A 22,438-nucleotide genomic window follows, 5' to 3' on the forward strand; every position below is an offset into this window, starting at 1 on the left:
GACTTGCATTTAACAGTCATTATGTCTATTACAAAAAATAATGTATAACTAGTGTAAAATAAGATAGGAATCTGTCTTAACCAACGAGAACTCAACCTTTGACTCTTACCCCTCCCCAAGCAACATGACTCCGACTCAATTTAATAAATGAATCAGAACGAAAATCTCTATAGCCTCCCACAGCTAAAGATATTTCCCTCGGGATCCTAAATGAAATATCAAATTTCTCTAATTATCAGCTTGTCTCTCATAACGGCTTCCAACAAGACTCCCTTCCCATGGTATACATTCATGCTTGGCAATTCTTAGTCATTCTTCATCCTTGTTGTCTCTTTGATTTAATTATAGATGCATCTTCATTTTTATTTCTATAATCTCTCTCCACCCCCCAACCCCCACACCCCACCCCTCTTTTCTTGTCCAAATTCTTCTTAACACTTGCATAAAATTTTCACACTTCTTTTTTCCAAATTAAAGCAACAAAGCAAAGTCTATAATAGGTATCAACGGCAACTTGGACAAAAGAGAGAAGTGGAATAGTTAAATTACAAGCAAATGAACTGATTTTCCTCGACCGCAAAGTTAAATTGCAAAATGAATATGAATTTTAAAAATACAATAACACAAGCGAAAATGAGAAACAAAACATAGAAAAGCTGCTGCAGAAAGGACATGCAAAAAATAAAAAATAAAACAGAAATTTTCTTTTCAATTTTATGTACACTGTTAAAATTAATTATACATTTAAAACCACAAATAGGAACATCATCAGCTCTTACAGTCCCTTCAGACTGAGTTAAGATCCTGGGAAACTTGGCTCTGCCATCTGCACTAGTAGATCCATCGATTTAGCTCTCCCTTCATGGCAAACTCAAAACAACTCAAGGGAAGAAAATGGATAGCAGTAAAATTAAGCACACTGACCTACTGAGGAGGAACCTGGTAAGTGGGCTTAGGCCAGTCTCAAGTGATTGTGCATTTGGTTGCTTCTTGCCATCTCCTGAATCATGGGGCGCCCCCATTTTCTTTGTGAAAATGCTGGCTGCCAAATCATGGAGTCCCCTAAAGTATGATTCCTTTGACCTGCAGAAAAAAATGCCCATCTTTCATATAGCCTATATAAACTATAATGCAGAAGGGAATGATAATAAAAACATGAGAAAAAATTAGGACCTTCCCAGTCGATGCAGCAACTTGCTGACAAGAGCTTCACAAGAGCCTGGCATTTCGTACTCCATATCCATCAGTGATTCAAGCACAGCATGGACAGTTGACCCTTCTGACTTATCACCAGCAGCCTGTAAGAGACAGTAGATTGAGCTGGACAGCCTAGCTGGATTTAGATTCAAGACTATATTGTGCAGCTTTGGTCTTTCTGCTGTACAACATAATTATAATTCGTCTGGACAAATGCTGTAATGTACAGAACACGGTGGCATGTTCCATTCTCTTCACTACAGGATAGATGTGCCATGTCCCATGTGGATTTGTGCATACTTCCCAGTGGCTAGAAATAGTCAAGTTGCTTGAAAATTAAAGACAGACTACTGATGGCATAAGTGACTGCCGAGAAAATGAACAGTAACTGGACAGAGAACTAGAAAATGCAGGCAACCTAAGATTATGAATAGAAATGATGCCGTGATGTTGCAGTCAAGATGGTACATTATACAATGATGATTGCAACACATACTGTCTTATACTACCACCACTTCCAAACAGACAATAGATGCTCGTCAAGAGTGTAACATCTCCTTGGTTGACCCCAGCTAAGCTCATATGTGAATCAATCAAATATCCTTTCGAGATGAGGCATTTGGTCATAAATTATTCTTGAATTACTCTACAACTTGAACATAACCCAACTATAAAGGCAACGTTAACTTCTGCTAGCCCTTATAATTGAACATCAAAGCTTTATAAGGGTGCTGCTGGCAAACACATGGCCAGTTCTGTTGGAGGCAACCCATACGAATAAAATTCTTATGAACAAACTTACAATGCCTTCAAAGAAATTAAGGTCCTATTATATGAATTAAGATCACAATGGCCTGGTTTTGAATGGAGAGAGGTAGAAAGATATGGTAGAATCACAATTATATTTGAGGATTATATGGCAAAATGACAATTATGTTTCATGATTGTGATCCTCAAAGTTCAAGGATGATGAGATCTAGGCACATATACAGCATCCTGAGGAGCAAGTAGACAAGAAGACTCAGTCTCAAGAGTATTCACGGTCAATTTAGAAGGGTATATCTAGTTAATATTTGGGAAATATGAATGCACACTTGTTTTTAAGCATCAAGAAGTAAGATCCTTTCTGGTCAATAATCAGCAAAAATGAAGAACACAACCATTGTGCTGTAAATTTTATCAAACGTACAGATTTAATCCATTAAAACTTAAATCACCTTTATCCTATCCATGAACAATAAACTAGGATGGAGGTATGACCATCGAAATTCCTTTTTTTTTTCTTTTTTTTTTTTTTGACTGGCTCTCAACCTACATTACATGGACTATAGTACAAGAGTTAGGTGATATATGGTTTTTAGTTCTCAGATCCTTCCAATCTTTAATGCCCTTTTTGTTCCGGGAGTAGTTCTACAAAGTTAAGTGGAATAACTTGGGGCAAAATGGAGATATAAACTGGAATAAATGTGTTTTCCCTTTTCACTCAAATAGTTTCATGTGAGTTAGGCAGAAGAAGCAAGTAAATATTTTTCAGGAAATTCTCTTACCGCCCATCCACCAACTTCCTTTATTTTAGATCATTTATTGACTATTTCATGGGATAAAGTGGAATAAGGCTAGCTTATTCCATTTTAGTTGCGCTATAAGTGGGCCTTCACAGTTTCTTCTCTCCAATTGGTACCCACAGCTACGTCCACACTCCATTTAGATATCACGTCTGTATAGATTTCAGCGGGTAAGTCAAAGAGCCCAATAAGAACGACAAGGGGATAAATTAAAGACTCCAAGTAGGTAGTATAGCTCTCAACTATACATTAACCCTCAAAACTGGTGTTAAATCGGGCCAGGGCATTTCTGACAAGACAAAGACTTGCCATGAACCTAAAAGTCCAGTTGGTGGATCAGGCTATCATCTCAGTGAGTGTAAGCTCATTCAACATAAGACTTCAGAGGCAAGTATACTCCTCCAACCCTACAGGCCCAACTTGCTAGGATTAGACAATTGGTGCCTCCAAGTGAAAAGTGAGGTGTTTGTTAGGGTTGGCTATGTACGGCTCAGCTTAAGATTTGAGCTTCTTTTGAGTATGTCTGACCCATTAGGCCTCTCCAAGAAAGTTTAGTGCAGAAGTGTCTCAAATGGGGTCAAATGGGGTCAAATGGAGAAACTATTAAGCTGCTACCATCAAAATTCTTGTGAGCCGTGTTGTATGGTAACTATGGCTTACAGGCAAGGTGTTGTTAAAACAAATTGATGCTGGCAACGTAGGGGGCAGTAAGGTAAGTAGGTCTCTTGCTCCTAAAAAAGGGTTCTCATAGCGGTGCATACCAAGCATACCATATTGTATGAGTACCAAATCTATTTGTGGTACAAGGGACGTACACCAAACTGACCCCCATACTGGGTATATTGACACTATACCAAGATGGTAGCAATATAGGGTCCGGTACTGAGATTACGAACATTAGTTCAAAGCATTAAAGTAGGGTATCAATGAGCAACGACTCTAGTGAGGACCACTACATTCCACTAGAACTCTAGAAGTTCTTTCCTAGCCCAGCTTTGTCTTTATCAAGCCCTTCTTCAAGCCAATGCAAATTTCTTGCATGAAAGCACATTGTCCACAATGCTAACTCATTAATTTTTTTTAAAAAGAAAGCCACTTGTAATATATTAGCTTAAAGTGAACCATGTTTGGGCTCTAGTCGAAAACTATTAGACTCATCGAACATTTCTTTAGAGGCTGCAAATGCTTTTTCTACTTGTCCCAACAATGTCTTCACTCCTCGAGTACTAAGTCCACTATCTAAAATGCTTTAATGCTATAGAATAACCAAAAAGATATTATATTTAGATTAAGCACATAATCTAACTTGCATGTAGACATGACAGTCAATATAGAATAAAGAATATATTCCTAAAGCATCACAAAAGTCCTATGAATCTATCATCTAATCAAAACATAAATACATATAAGTTCTCTAGCAAGTTTCTAAGTGAGAAAGTATCTTATCTTGTGAAACCTTGTGACAGGGAAAAACTTCACCAAAGAAATAGTTGAGTGAAAATCTTGTTACATAATTTCTCATTTTATAATGGAAGATAAAAGATTTCTTTGTAACATATCAAATCTCATGGACCAAGGCATCATGTGCCAGTGGCATGGTGGCCTGGATCTAGCACCATACACCCAGCACTAGCACATGCACGCTGTACCATGTAATGCTTGGCATGCACTAGCACAGGTACATGCCAGTGCCACTGCTGCTTGCTGGTAAGGCACTAGCATGATATGTACCATGCTGTGTCATGATTGTTGATTGGCACTTTAATACTATTCATATAACATTATATTTACAGGTCAATTCTGACAAGTGGAACTAGTATTTTGCTTAGACTCTAGTTGCCACAGCAATTTATCAGTCTTCCAGTCAAGGTTTTCTACCAGCACGATAGTAGAACCATAATTATTAAATTAAAATTATAGAAAATAATATGTATATATAGCTTGTTTCTCCTACCTCTTTCATTGAAGGAATGATTAACAACGACAATGCAGGAGAAGCTGCTGCTGCAGAAGCCCGGGCGCTGGCTTGCATATCACTTAATTGTTGTGATTTATTATGGAGCTTTTGTACATCAATGTTCTCAGTAGGATCTCTAATAAAACATATTCAGAAAAAATTGAACATTTCCGTCTATGAATGTTTAGAAGTAATTTAGACATTCATTTGCACCACAAGCAGTATCTACCTAGAAGATTTGAAGTTACTTGACTGTTTGCCCGCCACGGGTCTTTCCCGATCATTTCCTCTTCTTAATCCCCCTTGCAATGCAGCTTTTGCCTGAAATTAATCCATGGGAAGATCTCATGAATGAAGCAATGCTACAACAATGAAATAACATTTATATGTGTAGATGCGAACAGTGGCTGTATATGCATAACCACCATCACCTCTGCAAGGTTGGTTGCACTATCTTCATGTAAGACATTTGATCCTTTTTCTTGGATTCCAAACCTAGACTTTGAAGTTCGGGGGGTCTCAGATTCATCATGGTGGTCACGAAGAACAACTGTGTCACTGGTAGACATATCTTCAAATGAAGAGTATCTGCCCACAGGCTAATAATAAACGAAAAAAGATTGATGTCATATGCAATCTCACTAACAAACAAGAGATATAATCCATATAGCACCCTCAATTCACAAATAAAGACTTTCACCTTAGTACTTTGACTGCATGATGCTGCATACATCTGACTCTCTCTTGGAGAATGCACAATAATGGTTCCTGATCCACTTATTGAAAGGTAACCCTGAATGATAAGCACAACTACATAGTCAATATTAGCACATTATGCTGAAGTACATTGCTTAAATTTTCAGGAATAGGAAATCTACATCTTCTAAAGAACTTTCCAGTCTTTTAGGATCCAGTTCACTTTCAGCTTCTTTCCGCAAAATGGTTCCAGTAGTTGAATCATCAAATGCATTTCCTGATGCAGGCATCCAAGGATTTTCTCCATCCGCTGTCTTTCTTGTCATATTAGGACTGTAGGAAACATCAGATCTTTTTTCTCTCATCACAGCAACTAGCGGTGGCTTTATAGCACTGCAGACAGTCCCTGTAGCCTGTGATACATCCAAGCTAACATACCAACTAGCATTTCTTAGGACCTTCAATGACTATAGTGAAATGTAAGGAGCAAGTGAAAGATGACCTAACAGAAGAGAAGGAAACTAGAATACCAGGAATGAGCATTGTCCTCTCTTGCATCCCTCATCACTCTGATGGTGCCTGTTCCTTCATCTCTTGCATCTCGGACCACCCTGACAGTGCCTGTTCCTTCATCTCTCATTCTCATATCCCTGACCACTCTGACGCAGCTTGTTGCGTCCTCATAAACTTGTTGACCATTTCTCTGAGTTTCCATACCTTCCTTTAGATTAAGCTTTGGACGCCCTCTGTCAGCAAATCAGCATTAAAAGACAATAGGTGTGAAACAAGTAGTGTCAAAGTATGAAGAAAAAGTCAAGTAAAATATGTTGCTATTTTAACAAAAAAAAAAGTGACTATTAGCTATTATAAGCAGATGGTTACAGAAAATAAGAACAGCGTGGACCTTATTCTCTCCAAGAGCCTTAGACTTTTTCGAGCATTTCTGATAAAACGATGCTTCAGAAGCTCCTTGGCACTTGGTCTCTGAAGTCAAGATATTCAAAACCATATTTAGACATGGAAACATATTGATTGAATAAGTCAAAATTTAAAAGTGATCATTTATTTTTCTAGCCGATATGTCCAAGTAAACTTTGGTATAATTATGAAGTTGAAGCAGTTGGACTAGAGAAATCTCAAGTTCCTGCCCAAGTCAAAACTTATCATAATCAAAAGGCAAAACAGCAAATGTAAAAGCAATAAAAACACTGTAATTCTTGCACAGAATCAGTCCAGAGAAATTAAGTTATGAGAAGCAAAATGCAAAGAGAAATGAGGTAATTATGCTGTTATAAAAAAATAGAAACTATGAACCAAAAGCATCTTTAGAATTAAGATTAATGGCTTGCACGTTCCCATGATTCTAACTTACATTTTATAGAGGGCAGGAGGCGGATGTTGGTTTGCGTAAGGGATAACAATGGTGTATACATGGTATGCCATATCATACCGAACCGGACGGTATTGGATGTACCATACCGTACCGGTTCGCCACCGGTACCGGTGACGTACTGACACTTGGTACGCCAAAAAAACTGTGTACCTTATCATACCAACACTGCTAATGTGGCACCGGTACGGGGTCCGGTACCGAGACGGCCAATCTTGGGTGTACATGAAATCTTATTAAGCATTTCTCATCCACACCGACTGATAGGATTGAGTGGGAAAATAATCATCAAGAGGTCTATTAGATTTTTCCAAATAACATGGATGTGGCTTCATCAAGGATACAACCACGAAGGAACACCAAATATGAGAATCAACAACCTTCTGCTTCCCCAAGGTAGGAAGATCAAGTTGATGCAATTAACAATAAGAACCAGATTATTCATGCCAAATCTTATTGTTGCTGGCAGACTAGGAGGCTCCTTTTTAAAGGCCTGCGCAATATCCTCTCAAGGCCACTAAAAGTGGAAGCACTTGTGCACCTGCAAGATTGCAAATAATGACACAGAAGCCAGAATTATCTGCACATTTTCCAGCTGTCAACATTTAGTGTGAAACATCCCGCAGCTGGTTTGGTCCTCCTCTATCTTTTGAGGTAATTAATTTTGGCTTCATGATATCTTCTAGATAGAGTTCTGTACCTTCTATTTTGCTTCCGTTAACTTAGTTTTGAATAACATTATCAGACCATACTATGAAATTCATCCTTTGATGAAGGCCCAGCTCTAAAAAGTGCATCTTCCATAAGACAATTTGAAGATCAATCAATGAACAAAATTCTCAATTGTCTTTAGAAGACCAGCATAAAACACACTCTTTGGCTAGTCAATTTTACAAGCCCAGCCAACATACATTTTCACATATTCCAAACCTGATGCGGAAGTGCTGTAGGTATATATTAAAAAGGAGGGGCCATAAGGATTATATCAAATCACAATACCAAGAAGGTAAAGTTCACTTTCCTTAAAAAAAGAACAAAAAAAGGTAGTCTACAAAAAAACAATCCTTCTAACAAATCAGGGTTTTATAGTAAATATAGCTGCCATTATCTATGAAATTTCCAATAGTAGTTACAGCACAAAGCTCTGATACTAAATATTATAGGAATATATGCAAGGTGTATTTTGCTTGTGAGGTGTGACATAATGGTATGGATTGGCACTTAAACCTTTTTATGTTGCATTTACTTTCATTGTAGCAATTGTAAACCACAGTTGTCATTTTCATCCCTCTCAGGAAAGCGAATGGTTTCAATTCATTATATGCTCACAAGTTGACCCAAAAGATTAAGCTATTGTGGACTGGGTCAACAATGTATGCCAGGACTAACAACCCCTGCCCAATGTGCACCCTGACCACACACATGGAGGGATTAACATGATATATATCAAGATGATAACCAGGTTAATTAGATAAGTAGCTGACTTAAAGGGGATTTGAACCCAGGAACTCCAGAAACTTAGCTATGTTATTATGTTAATTAGCCACTTGATCCCAACAACTTAAGCTGTTAAAGAATCAGCCAACAATGTATTTGAGCTTAACAAGATGCAACTTCCAACCTTTCCAAGGGTTGAATATATGCAACTTCACCACATAATTTTTTCCAAATTGACCCTTTTGCCTGCACTTCTAGCTAATCAACATAGTCTAACTGAAAATAAATTGCTTCGTAACTGCTAGTTTCGAGGATGGCACCTGCTCAACAGCACCTTACTAAAGGACTACACTTGTAAGAGGTCCCTCCTTTAACATCAACAAACTTTCAATGCAAATTAGCACCAGTTAAAAAAATGTTTTTAACAAAAAAAACAATGATGAGAATTCATGTCCCAATTTTTGCTACATCAATCAGTCACTTCAGTATGGAGTACACTAGTGCATGTTGAATGGTCTGTCTTTCTTTTTAAAAAACTAAATCAGATAACGTAAGCGCGGTGGGACTTGTATATTCTACCATTCCAAATGCTGCTCAAATTACAAGCAATTTATCTATATTAGCAATCTCATATGTTCTGTTTTATTTTTAAAGTTTGTTCCTATCTAAGTTTTCATTTATACCCTAATGATTTCAATTGTCAATCTTTACATTTATTTCCTATTTATCTTCTTTAGTTTACTAGATTGCATTACTAGGAAGGATAGATTAAGAAATGAATATATTAGAGAAACTGTAGGAGCTATACAAATTAAGGACGGCGATGGAAAATTGATTAAAACTATATAGACATGTACCTCAAAGATCTGAGGAGGCTCCTATAAGGAGAGATACTTTAGTTTGTACTGAAGGTCATAAGAAAGAAGAGGAAGACCTAAACTAACACAGATGGCAGTTGTAAGGAAGGATAATGAAAAACTTGGAATAACATCAGAGGTGGCCTAGATAGAAATATCCAGCAAATGAGGATCCATAAAAGTGACTCCAAATATCCAGGAAAAGGCTGGATGATTGTGATTATGAGTTTTCTACACTCACTAGCATCCAGATGATTCTGATCGAAAAAATGCATTACATGCTCCACATACTAGTTTATTGTCTCACATAGTTTCATAACTACTAGTTTGAAAGAATCCTCAAGCAAGTAATGACTGATAGTATGAACTAAATGAGAATTAGCTATTAAATCAGATATGTCACTACTGACACTAATTGGTACGTCTTTAACCTGAAGTACAGATTTTTGAAAAATTGAGAGAGAGAACTATCAAACAACCAAAAAGCATGATCCTACGTACATCATAATTTTTTCCTTCTCTAGAAGTCACTTAAGTTTGTACAATGTAACCATCGAACCAAAAAAATGGAGACAATAATGATTAAGAAGAAGAAAAGATTACCTCCATAGGAGTTTTCCTTAAACATAATGATACAAATTCCTTCATTGACCGAGAGAAGTGCTCATCAAGCTGCATCAAATCAAAAAAACACATGCTTCAAAAATGACAATAACATCAACTTTCCAATTAATCAGAAAAAACCATATAGTTTAACTTCATAGCTAACAAAATTTGGAAATCTATATATTGTCCAAGTATACCTGGGGAGGATTTTCGCGTGGTATCATAAAAAGAACCCTCATTGGATGGATATCCGCCAAAGGAGGTTCACCTTTTGCCATTTCTATAGCAGTTATACCTAAAGACCATATATCTGCCTGCATCAGAAAGAAGATTTGTCTAAGAAAGTCATTTCATGTCTGAAAATAAATAATAACGATAAGAGCTTTGTCAGGTACCTTTTCATTGTATCCATCTGAATTCTGAATGACCTCAGGAGCCATCCAAAATGGGGTTCCAACAAATGTCTAAGTAGGCTTCAACTTATTAGTACACAACACAAGGAGAATAGAATGCATTAAGCTAAGATACTCTGCCATTTAATATAGAATATAGGTGCATCATAACATGCTAAAGAATGAAAATGCATCGGCAAAGTATCACAGAAAACAATATAATCTTAAATATGCAAAAATAGCAACCAGCACAAACTCCATCATCCAAATATTAGAATGTCCTTTCTTTTTAGGAAAAATATACATGGTGGTACAATTAGAGAATTTCTAGTTAATAAAGGTACTCCTAGAAGAAGACATAAGTGAAGCCTTGTCATCCAAACTTTCACTAAAAAGAAGAAAAAGAAAATCAAACAAACCTCTTCCCCAACCCAAGATGGAATCAAGAGTGATTGAAAAGAAAGTTTATGGCCTAGCAGTTAATAAATATATACCTAGAAGAAGACTGAAATGAAGCATTGCCATCCAAACTTTCACTAAAAAGGAGAAGAAAAACAAAGAAAAAACAACTCAAAAACCCCTCTTCCCCACCCCGAGATAGAATGAAGAGATATTGGAAGGACAGATTATGGCCCAATTAATCAGAAAAGACATAACCCAAGCAAAGGCCGATCCTTGAAGCAAGAAACTATCCAACCCTCATTCCGAAGCTAGAGCAACGAGACTGTCAGCCGTTGTTGCAAAGCTAGAACTACGAGCTTTTCTTCCTCAAGACCACCAATTGTGACTCTGAAATTTGATTATCCTTGTATAACTCATGAATAACTACAAACTATTTCATAGCCTTATTGCAGCATTCTTGCAATTCAGATATTAGGATACAATGGTATGAACATTACTAAGTTCTTTTTAAGATAGCTGTGTCATGCATGGCTTTCTCCTAGGCATAAGATATCTTAGCACTTTTTAAGTTGTCAAAATGAGGAGATCTAAGTGCACGATGGCAGTTTCACTCCTCAAACAATTAAGAAAAGAGATAGAGGATAATTAAACGGTAGGAATCAAGGCTTGCCGTCTCCGTACCGGACCCCATACCAGTGCCACGCTAGCACAGTGTCGGTACAGTACGGTACGGAGTTCTTTTGGCGTACCAAATATCAGTACGCCACCTGCATCGGCTACCGGTACCGAACCGGTACGGTACGCCCCGTACCGCCTGGTTCGGGCCGGTACGACATACCGTGGTAGGAATTATGGCCCATGTGTTTCCCAAAAAGCTAAAGCCTTAAAAAATTGCATCCCTTTATAATTCAGTTCTCCTTGGTACATTATCATGTCTTACTACGCACATGACCTATATCTCCGGAGGACTAGCAATATTCCAAACTATTAGAGAAACATAGGGTATTTAAGATAGCATATACATGCTAAGTGTGTTGCAGTTTAATTACATATGCATTTCCAGTACGCAATATGTACATTATAGCATTTAGATATTGTTGCAACAAATTTACCATTTGGCTCAATATCATGATCATTTGTGATGGCTCCTTTTAATATATACCTAGTTTAATGATCTGTGAGATGATGCATGCCCTTCAAAACTTGCTCGATATAAGAACCTAGCTTTGCGTATATCTACCTTATGGCTCCTTTTATGGCAGACCTCCCTCTTGCCTAGGTTGGCTCGACAAAAAATTTAGCACTCATCAAGGGTTGGTCTCAGGTCAACAGCTGGTCAAAAAATTTTGCTCCATTTTTTCTGTGAAGTATTCTCAACTTACAGTTGTGCTCAAAGCTGACAAAATTGGCACATCTGCATTCGTTTATAAAGAGAGAGGTGAAAGATAATATCATTTGCACATATTGGAAAATTTTACCTAAAAATTGTCATATTAATGGGTAAATAGGAAGCAATCAATTTCTGAGGTTAATATTACTTCTAAAGTGAAGTTTCAACGCAACATGCGTGAAGCAAAGTTACTTCTCAAATGACTAGTGAAAAGTGCCTAAGGAAGACATATGAAAAGAATGATCGAGATGCTCCTTGTGCCCCACCAGAAAGCTTCTTCGGACTCAATGTTCCAAACAGCAGTTTGCTGGACACTTGGACCCTTTAAAGTAGTGTTATGTGTTGACCTCCAAAGTCCAAAAAAGTCTTCCTAAGTATTGGCCAGTAATGGTTCTAATTCTGTAGCCCATTGCTAACTTCTAATCCATCCATTACACATTTCTTCATCCATCTTGGAGATATCTTTCACTATAGGGAATGAATTTATCCTTCAATGCTCTATATCTCCACTCATCAAACTCTTTCCCCTGTTTTTCCTTGATAATTGACTTACACAAGCCATATCTTTCAAAATTACTTAGCAAGAGATTGCAGCTTCCAATTTTTGACATTGTTAACTCAACATTTCATGACGAAGCATATCACCAAAAGACTTCAAATTTCATGCAATCCAACCGGCGGAAAATTTATTGAATAGGTTCCACCAAGGTCTACTGAACCAATACCAGGGCTTGTACTGGCCGACAATTGATTCAGAATGGTACAAATCCATTCTGTGTCGTTCCAAGATGTATTAAAACAAGGAGAGGGAGGATGAGGGGGAGGGGGGAGGGAGGGAGGAAAGGAGGGAGAGGGAGAGGGAGAGGGAGGGAGGGAGGGAGGAAAGGACGGGGAGGCTTATGAGCGACTGTCCTCCCAGCAGTACTTCCGGATCTCCACCATAAGCGGAAGCAAGAAGCGAGTCAAAGAGGGGCAGAGGTCACTTACTATGGCTCCCTATCCCTAGCAGGGCAAGAGACAGATGGAGAGGGGGTGACGCTCACCGGTGATGGTCGGGTCAAAGAAGGGGGGAGCGAGTGCAGAAGGTGGCTTGGTTTCTGCTTACCAATGAGTGGCTCTCGAATGGTGGGGAGGGGGGAGTGACTGGATCTAGAACTCTTGAATCATCACAAGAGAGCCTCAAAAAGTCCGAATTTTATAAACAAGCGACTGAATCGAACCGAGCAATTAAATCATCCCGGGCCGGCACCGGTATGGTTCATTACGAGCTGAAGCACACAATTCGGGTCGGTTCTGTGATCGCCGATCCACTTTTCCACTAGTAATAACATATGCTAATTGTACAAAGACTTCCCTCCCTATGCATAGAACATTCCAAGCTTAAAAATCTTTGATCTCAATGAAAATTTATAGTCGAGAACAAGTCTTTTGACATAGCTGCGTCTTTGTTTTTCCAATCATAAATCATACTCTAAGTTGGCGATTATTTGCTTTCTTAGCTGCTGGTAGTGTATCTCATGTCATAAGCACCTTAAGGCATTTCATATGATAGTGCACACTCGAACATGTTCTGCCACAAAAATATACCTTTATGATATTCCATTAGTCGAGGTTTCTTTTGTTTGTTTCTGATTTTAAGGTTGCTGATATTGTATGTTTCTAGTTTTTCAATTGGTATCACAACAGTTCTCCATTGAGATTTGATGCTATTGTACACATCATGTGATAGAAAAAACAATGCCTTTTTTAAGGAAGCAACTAGTTAGCTTCTTTATGGTGTTTCTGCACAATTAACAAAAACAATGCCTTTTTTAAAAAAAGAAATAAGCTCACTGATCCATACAGATGAGAATCAAGATATCTTCAGGACCAATAAGATCTATTTTGTCATCAACTAAAGCAAGTTAGAAGCAGGAATTAAGTTGGCAGCATGTAAAAGATTGAATTTGGCAGAACGGAATCAGTTCCCTCCAAGGTACAGATTCGCACATTTAAGTATCAATAATAACTCATCAGCAAGGCAATCAAAGTATATATCATCACTGATATATATATATAATATAATATATAATATATATAACACAGCCATGGAAGCTTTGTAGGAGTGAAATATGTAACAAAAAAAAGATGTTACCTTTCTCCTAGATATTGTTTTTGTTAATTGTGCAGAAACACCGAAGTCCGCAACCTACAATATAAAAAGCACCATAAAGAAGTTAACTAGATGCAACAGTTGACAGTAAAGTTTTACAGTTTCCTGTCTTTCATATGGATCAAGTACTCTTTAGGCAGTAGAATTTTCAAACCTTGACTTCTCCATTTTCTGTCAGCAGAATGTTTGCCGCTGCAAAAGATAACAGATTGTGTTGGTAGTTGTATCGTTTGAACAAAGACAAGATAAGATGGTCACCACAAAAATCAAAAAGGCAAGCACAGCCATTAACATATATTTCAAACAATCTTGGAAATGGACTAGTATGCAACAAATAGGGTTACAGAGTCAGGATAGACCTTTTATATCTCTATGAATCTTTCCTTCACTGTGAAGATAGTCAAGTGCATGCAGTAAGTCCCGTAGAATGCATGCAATAGACATTTCATCCAGAGGAGGACCAGTTTGAAGCTACAAGGAAAAAAGAAAGTGTTATAGATAGATTGCTATGTTAACAGAAAAAAAAAGGCATTACAAATACATTGACCATAAAGGGGGGAAAAGTGCCAATAAAATATACTCCCTCTGAGAGTTTTCCTAAACAGCTTTCTCGTACTGACCGGCAGTTAGAGGAAGATTAACACCTCTTCATTTGGTAGTAGAAAAAATAACATCAAACTAATCTGGCATCGACCACTAATAAATAATCCTTACTATGGATTAAAACTACACTTTCCGCAACAAGTTAGGACCCCAGTGTCTAACATTTTCGAAAACTAACTCTGGTCAAGTTTCATCACAGATCTCGCCACAGGCTCATGCAAATCAGAGATGAAATCTATACGTAATGATCTTTCATATAGCCAGATAAATTTTTGAGATGTATAAAAAGAATCTGGAAAGATGTCAGTAATCTGGGGAGAAATTTATTGGAACAGATTAAGCCAACCAAAATTGAAAGATTTCCACCAATATTAATTTATTGCAGTAACCCCACATTTCATTTAGAAAACTGAAAGCAGCTATAGTAAAAAATTTAAGAAGAAAATCCTGTCAAACAAGAATGACAGTAATCAGCTCATGACTGGTAGGGTAAGTGCACTGCAAAAATATCACGGTATGTTAGGATTGACACAAGACGATAATCCACATTTCCCTTCAGGAATTTGCCAAATATAACTCACAATGACAATCTACTGGGTCCTCCCCACTTTGGTCCACATGTAAGATCTTAAAACCAGTTTAAGCACTTCAACAAGGATCTTGTCTACAGTGTTGGTTGTCCCAACACCCACAACCAAGAAAGAGAAACAATATATTAATAACATGATATTCAGTATACGGTTGGAAAAACAACTTCCCACAACTCCAGTGGAGCAGATCAGACAAATAATTTCCCCAGTTTGTATAATTCATCAACACCCAGCAGTGGTAGTCTTTCCTCCTAGGGACCTGCATAAACTTCCTTCAAGATCATTGCATATCACTGTGATAATCATGCTTCACCAGACACCAACCTACAGAATCACAGATGGTTGCTTATCCCTGCAGAACACCACCCAAAGTGGAGCTCATCTTCCCATAGAAAACCATATATTATTTCCCATCTAGATTGACTCAATAACTCAGATGGCACTAAGTCAAAGAAGGCACCATATGATTAAGACCAGATGTTGGAAAAAACCTCAATGAGGAGTTTACAGAAAGCGATATTGAAGAAGCACCAACAAGATGAAAGAATTTGTACTATGATTTATTAGCCACGGGCATGGGATCAGAGATGTGACCTATAATCTCCATACTATATTACCAAAAGAGCACATCAGCCAATAGGTTCAAATGTTGATGTTACGGATAATCACTGCACTAAGAAATCCATCCTTCACCAGTTCAAAAGAATAACAGAGAGAAGACAAGGTTTCTCTATATAGAAATTGACCTTAAAGATAGGAAGCCATCATAACTAATTGATAGCCTTATTTCTTTATTAATTTATAAGTATAACCAGCACAGTGTAATTTATTCTCAAAAAAGGAAATAAAACAAAAATAAAGATACTATAGGAAGCTAAATTAAGGACATGAAATAAAAATAAAGATAATATATATAGGTAGCTGAATTAAGAACCATGCAAAATTTGATTAGTGAACAAATACCAAAAGGCAAAAGGTAAATATAAACCTACTAGGTCAGCAACGGAACCACCAGCCATGTATTCCATTGCTATCCACAGTTTGGTTTGATGGAGATAGGAGCCATAATAGTCAGTAATATATGGAGACCGGCATTGGGACAAAACTGAAATTTCCTGCAAGAAGACAAAGGAGCTATAAGTTAGTAAAATTCTGGTAACTTATAGTGGGGTTCAGAGCTACGTCATTATTTTCAAAACTAACCTTTTGAATATCTTCAATGTCATCCTCGCTATAGTAGATGAAAAAACATACATGTATTAGTAATATCGGAAAAGATTTTGCATAAGAAAAAGATGACACCATTGAACATTAAGTACTGAAGTTTTACACCAAACTACAGTGCAACAAATGTGACAGCGAGTTATTAGAAATATAAAGTATACAAGCTTGGTTGATGTCTAGTACCATATTGTATTCATATCACAGATAAGAAGTTAGCAGAGTAGACATGACTATTTTATGCACCCTTCATATCAAATGACGACCATCAATGCAATGATGATATTTTTACACCTCTCATCTACCTTAGATAGCATTCTTTTATATGTGTTACTATAAATTATGGGATTTCTTGACCATCCATCAGTTGTCAATTTCACATTCCATGGTTTCCTCATATGATAAAAGACGTTCCAATGCATGAGGTTCCTGCCATTATGGTGTACAGAGAGGTTTAGATGTATACAACCTTACCCCCTATGTGGAGAGAGGCTATTTCCATGTTTCAAATCCATAACACCTCTAGGTCATGATAGAGCAACCTTACCATTATGCCAAGGCCCCCCCTCTTTTCCTCATATGATAAGCTTGTGAGAAAGAAAATGTTTATCTCTCCAATTTCTTTCTTAAATTCTCAACATAATCACATTATCTCTTTCTTAGAATCCCAACATGGAAGCCTAGTGGATATTCTTAATAGAAAATAGTTACTATGAAAATCTCCCAAACCCTTGTGCAGGTTAGAAAGTAGTCAAATCTACACATTCTCTCTCTTTCTCAATTACCTTCTTATAAATACGTATTGTTTAAATAAAAAATTAATAGCCCTCCACGTGCATTGCATGTGTCAAAATGTAGTTAAGAATTAATATCATCTACCAATGTTAAGTCATCATCGATGTTGTTCCCTATGCAAGAAAAGTCATGTTTTTACATTAGTTTCAGGTCTTAACTTGACCTCCTCTGATGTGACGGTGTTGAGATGAGATATGGGCAATAGTTAAGGCATTCCTCATATGCTCTACAATTTAACTCAATTTTAATGAGATCATTACATTCCCTTTCCATCGAAGTCTCACAGCTTCTAGCATTTTTCTCCTCATTGTACAAATTCAGTATATGATCCACATTGAGCTTGAGAAAGAATGATAACTCATGTATATAATTGATATAGTATAGCATAATTAATCAAAACATCCAACGTAGTCCTCTGTCTAGTATGGTAATGCAAGTCATGAGCTGCATGCTGATTCACGGCACAAACAGGCACAAAATTATATACAATCCTGCAAAAATATTTGCAATGGGCATACTAAGATATGATAATTTAATTAATTTCCAAATATCGATCACATTAATTATTCTATACTAGCATTTAAAATGTTTGAAAACTTGTTACATTTAAATTCAGCATCGTGAAGCAATCTATATATCTGTGCTAGATGTTTGACAAGCATTTCGAGTAAATTATCCTACAAATTTGCATTTAAAATTTAAAGTTTAAACATAGACCATACAGGTAAGCTTAATTGAAGATAAAGAATATGACACAAATTATTATATGAACTCATTCTTTCAGTATGACACATTGTAGGTACTTTACAAGTACTTTCAATGCTATGGAAAGCCCATGATGTCGTAGTAGGGTGGAAAGATTTTATACTTTTTCAAACCCTGATTTCCAGCCTTTAATTTGACGTGGAGCAACAATTTTGTCTTTTATGAATCCAGTCCACGGATCCGGGCTTCCTCCTCAAAAAAAGTAAGATAAAGGTATAGGCAAGGCATAAAACCACTCACTGGTAGTAAACAAGCTCATATTGCTACATATCAGCCTACAAAATACATATCAAAGTGAGACATGCTAGTACAGGCCAATCTGTAGTGATATGTGTCAACATGACTGTATATAGGTACACATTTCTACCTAGCCCATAACTTGTCATACATATTGTTTTTAAAATCCTAATGTCAGTACTTCTGGTTATTTATGGTTACAATATCTGCGAATATCAAGATGTCAAGAAAAGTTAATAACAGGAAGCCACAACTGCAAGGATAAAGGTTATGGTAATAAGTGGAATACTTTTATGAAGTAATAAATTAAGAGCATAATGGTATAGATCTCTAAACTAGGAACTCACGCTTCCTCTAGATCAATAACTTTAATAGCAACCTCTTTGTTTAGCTCCTTGTCAAACCTGCAAGGCAAGAATTTTGTTAGAGAATGGTACAGCTTCTATCATAAGCCAAGAATGCATTTGTACTTGAGGAATTGACTTTTAAGAGTGTCTGGAGATTGAAGTGGTAGTGGAAATCGAATTATTGGATGGACCTTCAATTAAATATCAGCATGATATCTACTAAAGATGATTAATAATGTAAAACAAAATATGCTCAAAACTTCAATATTTTTAGTGAATATAGATCTTATCTTTTCTAACTAAATAATTTGCTTATCAAATTGAAACAGACAGTTCCTCTCCTTCTTAAGATGGCAGGTCCATAATTTTGCACGCACACGACCCCCCACCCCGCACCCCCTCTCTCGAAGAAAAAAACACTTAAAAGAATAAAGAATAGCTGGATTCTGGATTCTGGCTTCATCCCACTCGGAAAAGGCTTCAAAGGAACATCAAGTCCATGCATGAAAGAATTCAACCATCCATTGGATGGCTCTAAATGTATGAGGAAGCCTTGGTAATTGGGCTAGTTGGACACTTGTCCTGCTTGAAGAATCTAAGTTGAATATGTATTGGTGAGTTGACCATGGATCAGACACAAATCCTTCAGTTATAGCTTTTAAAGATCGGTAGGGAGTTGGACTCTTCCAATAATTACTTTGACCCACCATAACAATGTCAAAAGTAAGCTTATAAACTTTTTGCAGAATGTCAAGAATGTGGATATCAAAAATAACTTTATGAAATGTCATGTTTTTAAAAATTCTTAAGCTAACTTGAAAGTTTGGATGGAAAACATGTAGATTTAAAGATCTTAACAAATAACATCTTTATTTCTTTATCCAAAGGATAAGTATGTATAATTTAGTGGAATTTATCCTTTTTCCCTATGTATCCTGTAATTTCCTTTTTCTTTCTCTTGCCAAATCAGATGATTGGATAAATATGTTAATCTGATTCTTGCATCCACGCCCATGCAACACTGCTTGGGAAAGGGAAAGCAAGACTGCAAACCTTACCAACAAGGGGAAAAAAACTCAAAGAAAGAAGGAAATCATTGAGAAGTAACCCTATGAATCCAAATAATCAATCTGTAAGCTGCCATTCAAAATTTTCCTAATCTGAATGCAGCTCCATCCCAAAACCACAATTTAACATCAGTAGATACCAAGCTACCATCTTTGCATCCCTAAAATAAGACTAATCATTTCTCAGTTACTTTTCTTTTGAGTAATTATTAATTGCTACATTAACCCCGAACAGACCCAACTCCTACCTACTACCATTCTATTTGCGCTGAGATAAAAGCGTATTATTGTACACAAATATGTATATATATATATATATATAATCACATTATCTTTCTTTCCTCAAAAAACCCCATAATCCATAAATTTCCAGAAATTGCAATAGTGGGAAACAGAATAATAAAAGGTAATCTACCATGAAGAAAAAGAAAGAAAGAATTACACTGAAACTGAAAGTGAGATATTACCCTCTGAAGACATCGCCGAACGATCCCCTCCCGATGAGATCCAGATTGCTGAATCGGGCTTCCATGGGCGCGCCCATGGCTGACGCCGAATCCGACATGTTGGGGACCAGAAGACCCCCCGTGAATAAATACTTCCTCTCTCGCTGCTCAAAGACCCAAATTCACGGCAGCGCCAGCCCACCAAATTCCATCCGGCGATTGCCCGAAAGCCCCGCTACCGGAATCGAACGAGAAAGCGACGGAAAGGTCGCTTCGATTCAAAGGGAAGGGAGCGATCCTGGATCTCGATCAAGATCAAGAAAAGGCTCTCGATTCCACTTCTCGGTAGGTAATGGGAGGCGATCGAGAGGAGAAGGAAGGAAAGAGAGACGATGGGAGTGGATCGAAAGGGAAACGGACGAGGGTTTCACGGGAGAAGCCCTGCGGCCGTCGCTCTCGTCCGGAAGGCGAACATGCTGTCCGGCTGTCTCTTTGTATCGCTGCTCTCCTTTTGTCTATGCCGAAAAGATGCGATGAACCAAGGGGCGCGCAGTCACTCAAGAAATGTTACCTGAATACGTGATGGCACGTGCCAAAAAAGCGTCAAGGGTCAGACCAAGTTGACTCCAGATGTTAGTGAAGTGCAAGTGGGTCAAGCCAGCTTTGAGTCTAGGTTGAGCATGACTAGAATACCGGTTGAGTTGGGTCTGGTTTTGGGGGTCAAGGGTGTCAAACGGGCACAACGCACCTATGCATTCCGTTTTAAGTTGGAAATAACTGTTTGCAGGGCTATAATTTGAGCATTGATACGGTGAGAATCCGTGCGGGCATGTGTTTAGTTCTACATCAGTCGATCTTGGATATTTATATAAAATCAAGTAATCCAAATAATACTTTCTAACTAGCCATTTTTGGTGAAGTCATGGATTGTTACAAATAGCATCAGAACAGACTCCGCCCATAACCTACGTGGATTAGAGAACACAACCGTAGTATTTGTGATTAGATTTGAACTCTTAGCCTGACGAGAACGTCCGAACTTAAATGGAGAAAGTATGTGAAGACCGAATAATATAGTCTACAAATGATAATTTGTCATTTATTTGTTGTCGTGTCATTATAATTTCTAGTTCACTGTTGAACTTGATTTGAAAGCGTTAACCTTTATAAATTACCAAATTTTAATGTTATATGTTATTGTTAATGATGGTGGTGTTCTTTTTATTGTTTATCATACATTCATTTTTACATCTCCTACACTCATTTTCTTAGAATATAGCATACAAATATATATATATATATATATATATATGTATATCTTAAGTCTTTAGTTTTCTTTTTTAAGTTTATGGTGTCTAGATTCTTTAAGAACTTTTGGTGATCATTTCTATTGAATTCGCCAAATGTTTGCAAATTAATTTCATCTCAAATTATTTAAGAGCACCAAATTGTGACTATGCTACTAATCATGCTTAATTGGAGTAGCTTTAAGAATATATTTTCCATTTTAAATCTACCCACCGTTCTCTTAGTTGTTTGTAAAAATATATGAGGGGTGTATCTCGTAGAAGAAGAGCAAGCTTAGAAAAGACGAAAGACATGGCCTTGCATGCAGACACCCAACCATATCAAGGTTTTTTGTTGTATATGGTAGAGATTATGCAACAAATGGTGTGGAACCTTCAAAAAATGTTAACATGGCCTTGAACTTCAAATATATATGCATTCTTGTAGGGCTGTGATGGTATTCATGGTTCAAGAAATGTTATCTGGCCTTGTACTTCAAAAATATATGCATTTTTTCAGGCTGTGATGGATAACCATTCATATCTTGCTGTCCTCCAAAATCCTATTTCTAATTCTTAAACAATAGGAGATATTAGCCCAAATAAATACATCCCCTTAAACATAGCCCAAGACTTTTTCATCAATTCCTTGCTGCTTCCTTCTTCTACACCCCTTCACAAGGAAACGAAGGGGAAAGAATCTACTGCTTGTTTGAGTTGCCATTGTCGAGAAACAGGTAACTAACCACGAAGTGTATTTGTCCTATGATTTTCACCATTTTAGTGCATCTTGGCTTGGTTCCTACACTACCTCCTATGCTTCTGCTCCTCCTTCTAAAGCAATTTGAAAGACCGGTCCGGAAACAAAGCTATCATTCCAACCTTCTCTCCATGGGAGTGTCATCTTAACGCTGCTCGATAAGACGAAGCCCAAAGAAAAGGCTATCCATGATGCATCCATACAATACAAATTCCTTTTGGCTTGTAAGAGAGCGCAAGAATTTATGATTATGCCCTCCTTCCCCTTATCATACTCCCCA

At 37.3% G+C, this 22,438-nt stretch overlaps 1 protein-coding gene across 4 annotated transcripts; it reads right to left on the minus strand.

Moving 5' to 3' along the window:
• Positions 1 to 545: 545 nt before the first annotated feature.
• LOC103707176 (uncharacterized) lies at positions 546 to 20,666 on the minus strand. 4 transcript variants are annotated; one of them, XM_088722663.2, is made up of 21 exons: positions 20,134 to 20,658; positions 18,600 to 18,656; positions 18,119 to 18,290; positions 16,438 to 16,465; positions 16,227 to 16,349; positions 14,401 to 14,512; positions 14,196 to 14,233; positions 14,024 to 14,077; positions 10,101 to 10,169; positions 9,903 to 10,019; positions 9,703 to 9,771; positions 6,320 to 6,399; positions 5,946 to 6,161; positions 5,598 to 5,844; positions 5,420 to 5,512; positions 5,151 to 5,318; positions 4,949 to 5,040; positions 4,717 to 4,855; positions 1,174 to 1,298; positions 925 to 1,083; positions 546 to 826 (listed from the first exon to the last, which is right to left on the minus strand). In XM_088722663.2, the coding sequence occupies exons 5-21, from the start codon at positions 16,260 to 16,262 to the stop codon at positions 787 to 789; spliced, it is 1,854 nt and encodes a 617-aa protein (XP_088578789.2). In that variant the 5' UTR covers positions 16,263 to 16,349; positions 16,438 to 16,465; positions 18,119 to 18,290; positions 18,600 to 18,656; positions 20,134 to 20,658; the 3' UTR covers positions 546 to 786. The 4 variants fall into 4 exon arrangements, 3 of the variants coding, with proteins under 3 accessions (XP_088578789.2, XP_008789788.4, XP_008789790.4); XR_015987512.2 differs by lacking the exon at positions 18,119 to 18,290 and having other exon boundaries at positions 1,174 to 1,563; positions 20,134 to 20,661; XM_008791566.6 differs by lacking the exon at positions 18,119 to 18,290 and having other exon boundaries at positions 20,134 to 20,666.
• Between the last annotated feature and the right edge of the window lie 1,772 nt (positions 20,667 to 22,438).

This window comes from Phoenix dactylifera, chromosome 1, assembly GCF_051530095.1.
Source record: "Phoenix dactylifera cultivar Ajwa chromosome 1, Ajwa_hap1_PhDact_Kaust_v1.1, whole genome shotgun sequence".
Taxonomy (NCBI): Eukaryota; Viridiplantae; Streptophyta; class Magnoliopsida; order Arecales; family Arecaceae; genus Phoenix; species Phoenix dactylifera.

Coding starts and splice junctions, on each gene's coding strand:
- LOC103707176 (XM_008791566.6), bottom strand. CDS start 20,231: ATGTCGGATTCGGCGTCAGCCATGGGCGCGCCCATGGAAGCCCGATTC. Junction 10,020..10,100: donor CAGATGGATACAATGAAAAG/GTACCTGACAAA, acceptor TTTCTGATGCAG/GCAGATATATGGTCTTTAGG. Junction 1,299..4,716: donor TCATTCCTTCAATGAAAGAG/GTAGGAGAAACA, acceptor TGTCTCTTACAG/GCTGCTGGTGATAAGTCAGA.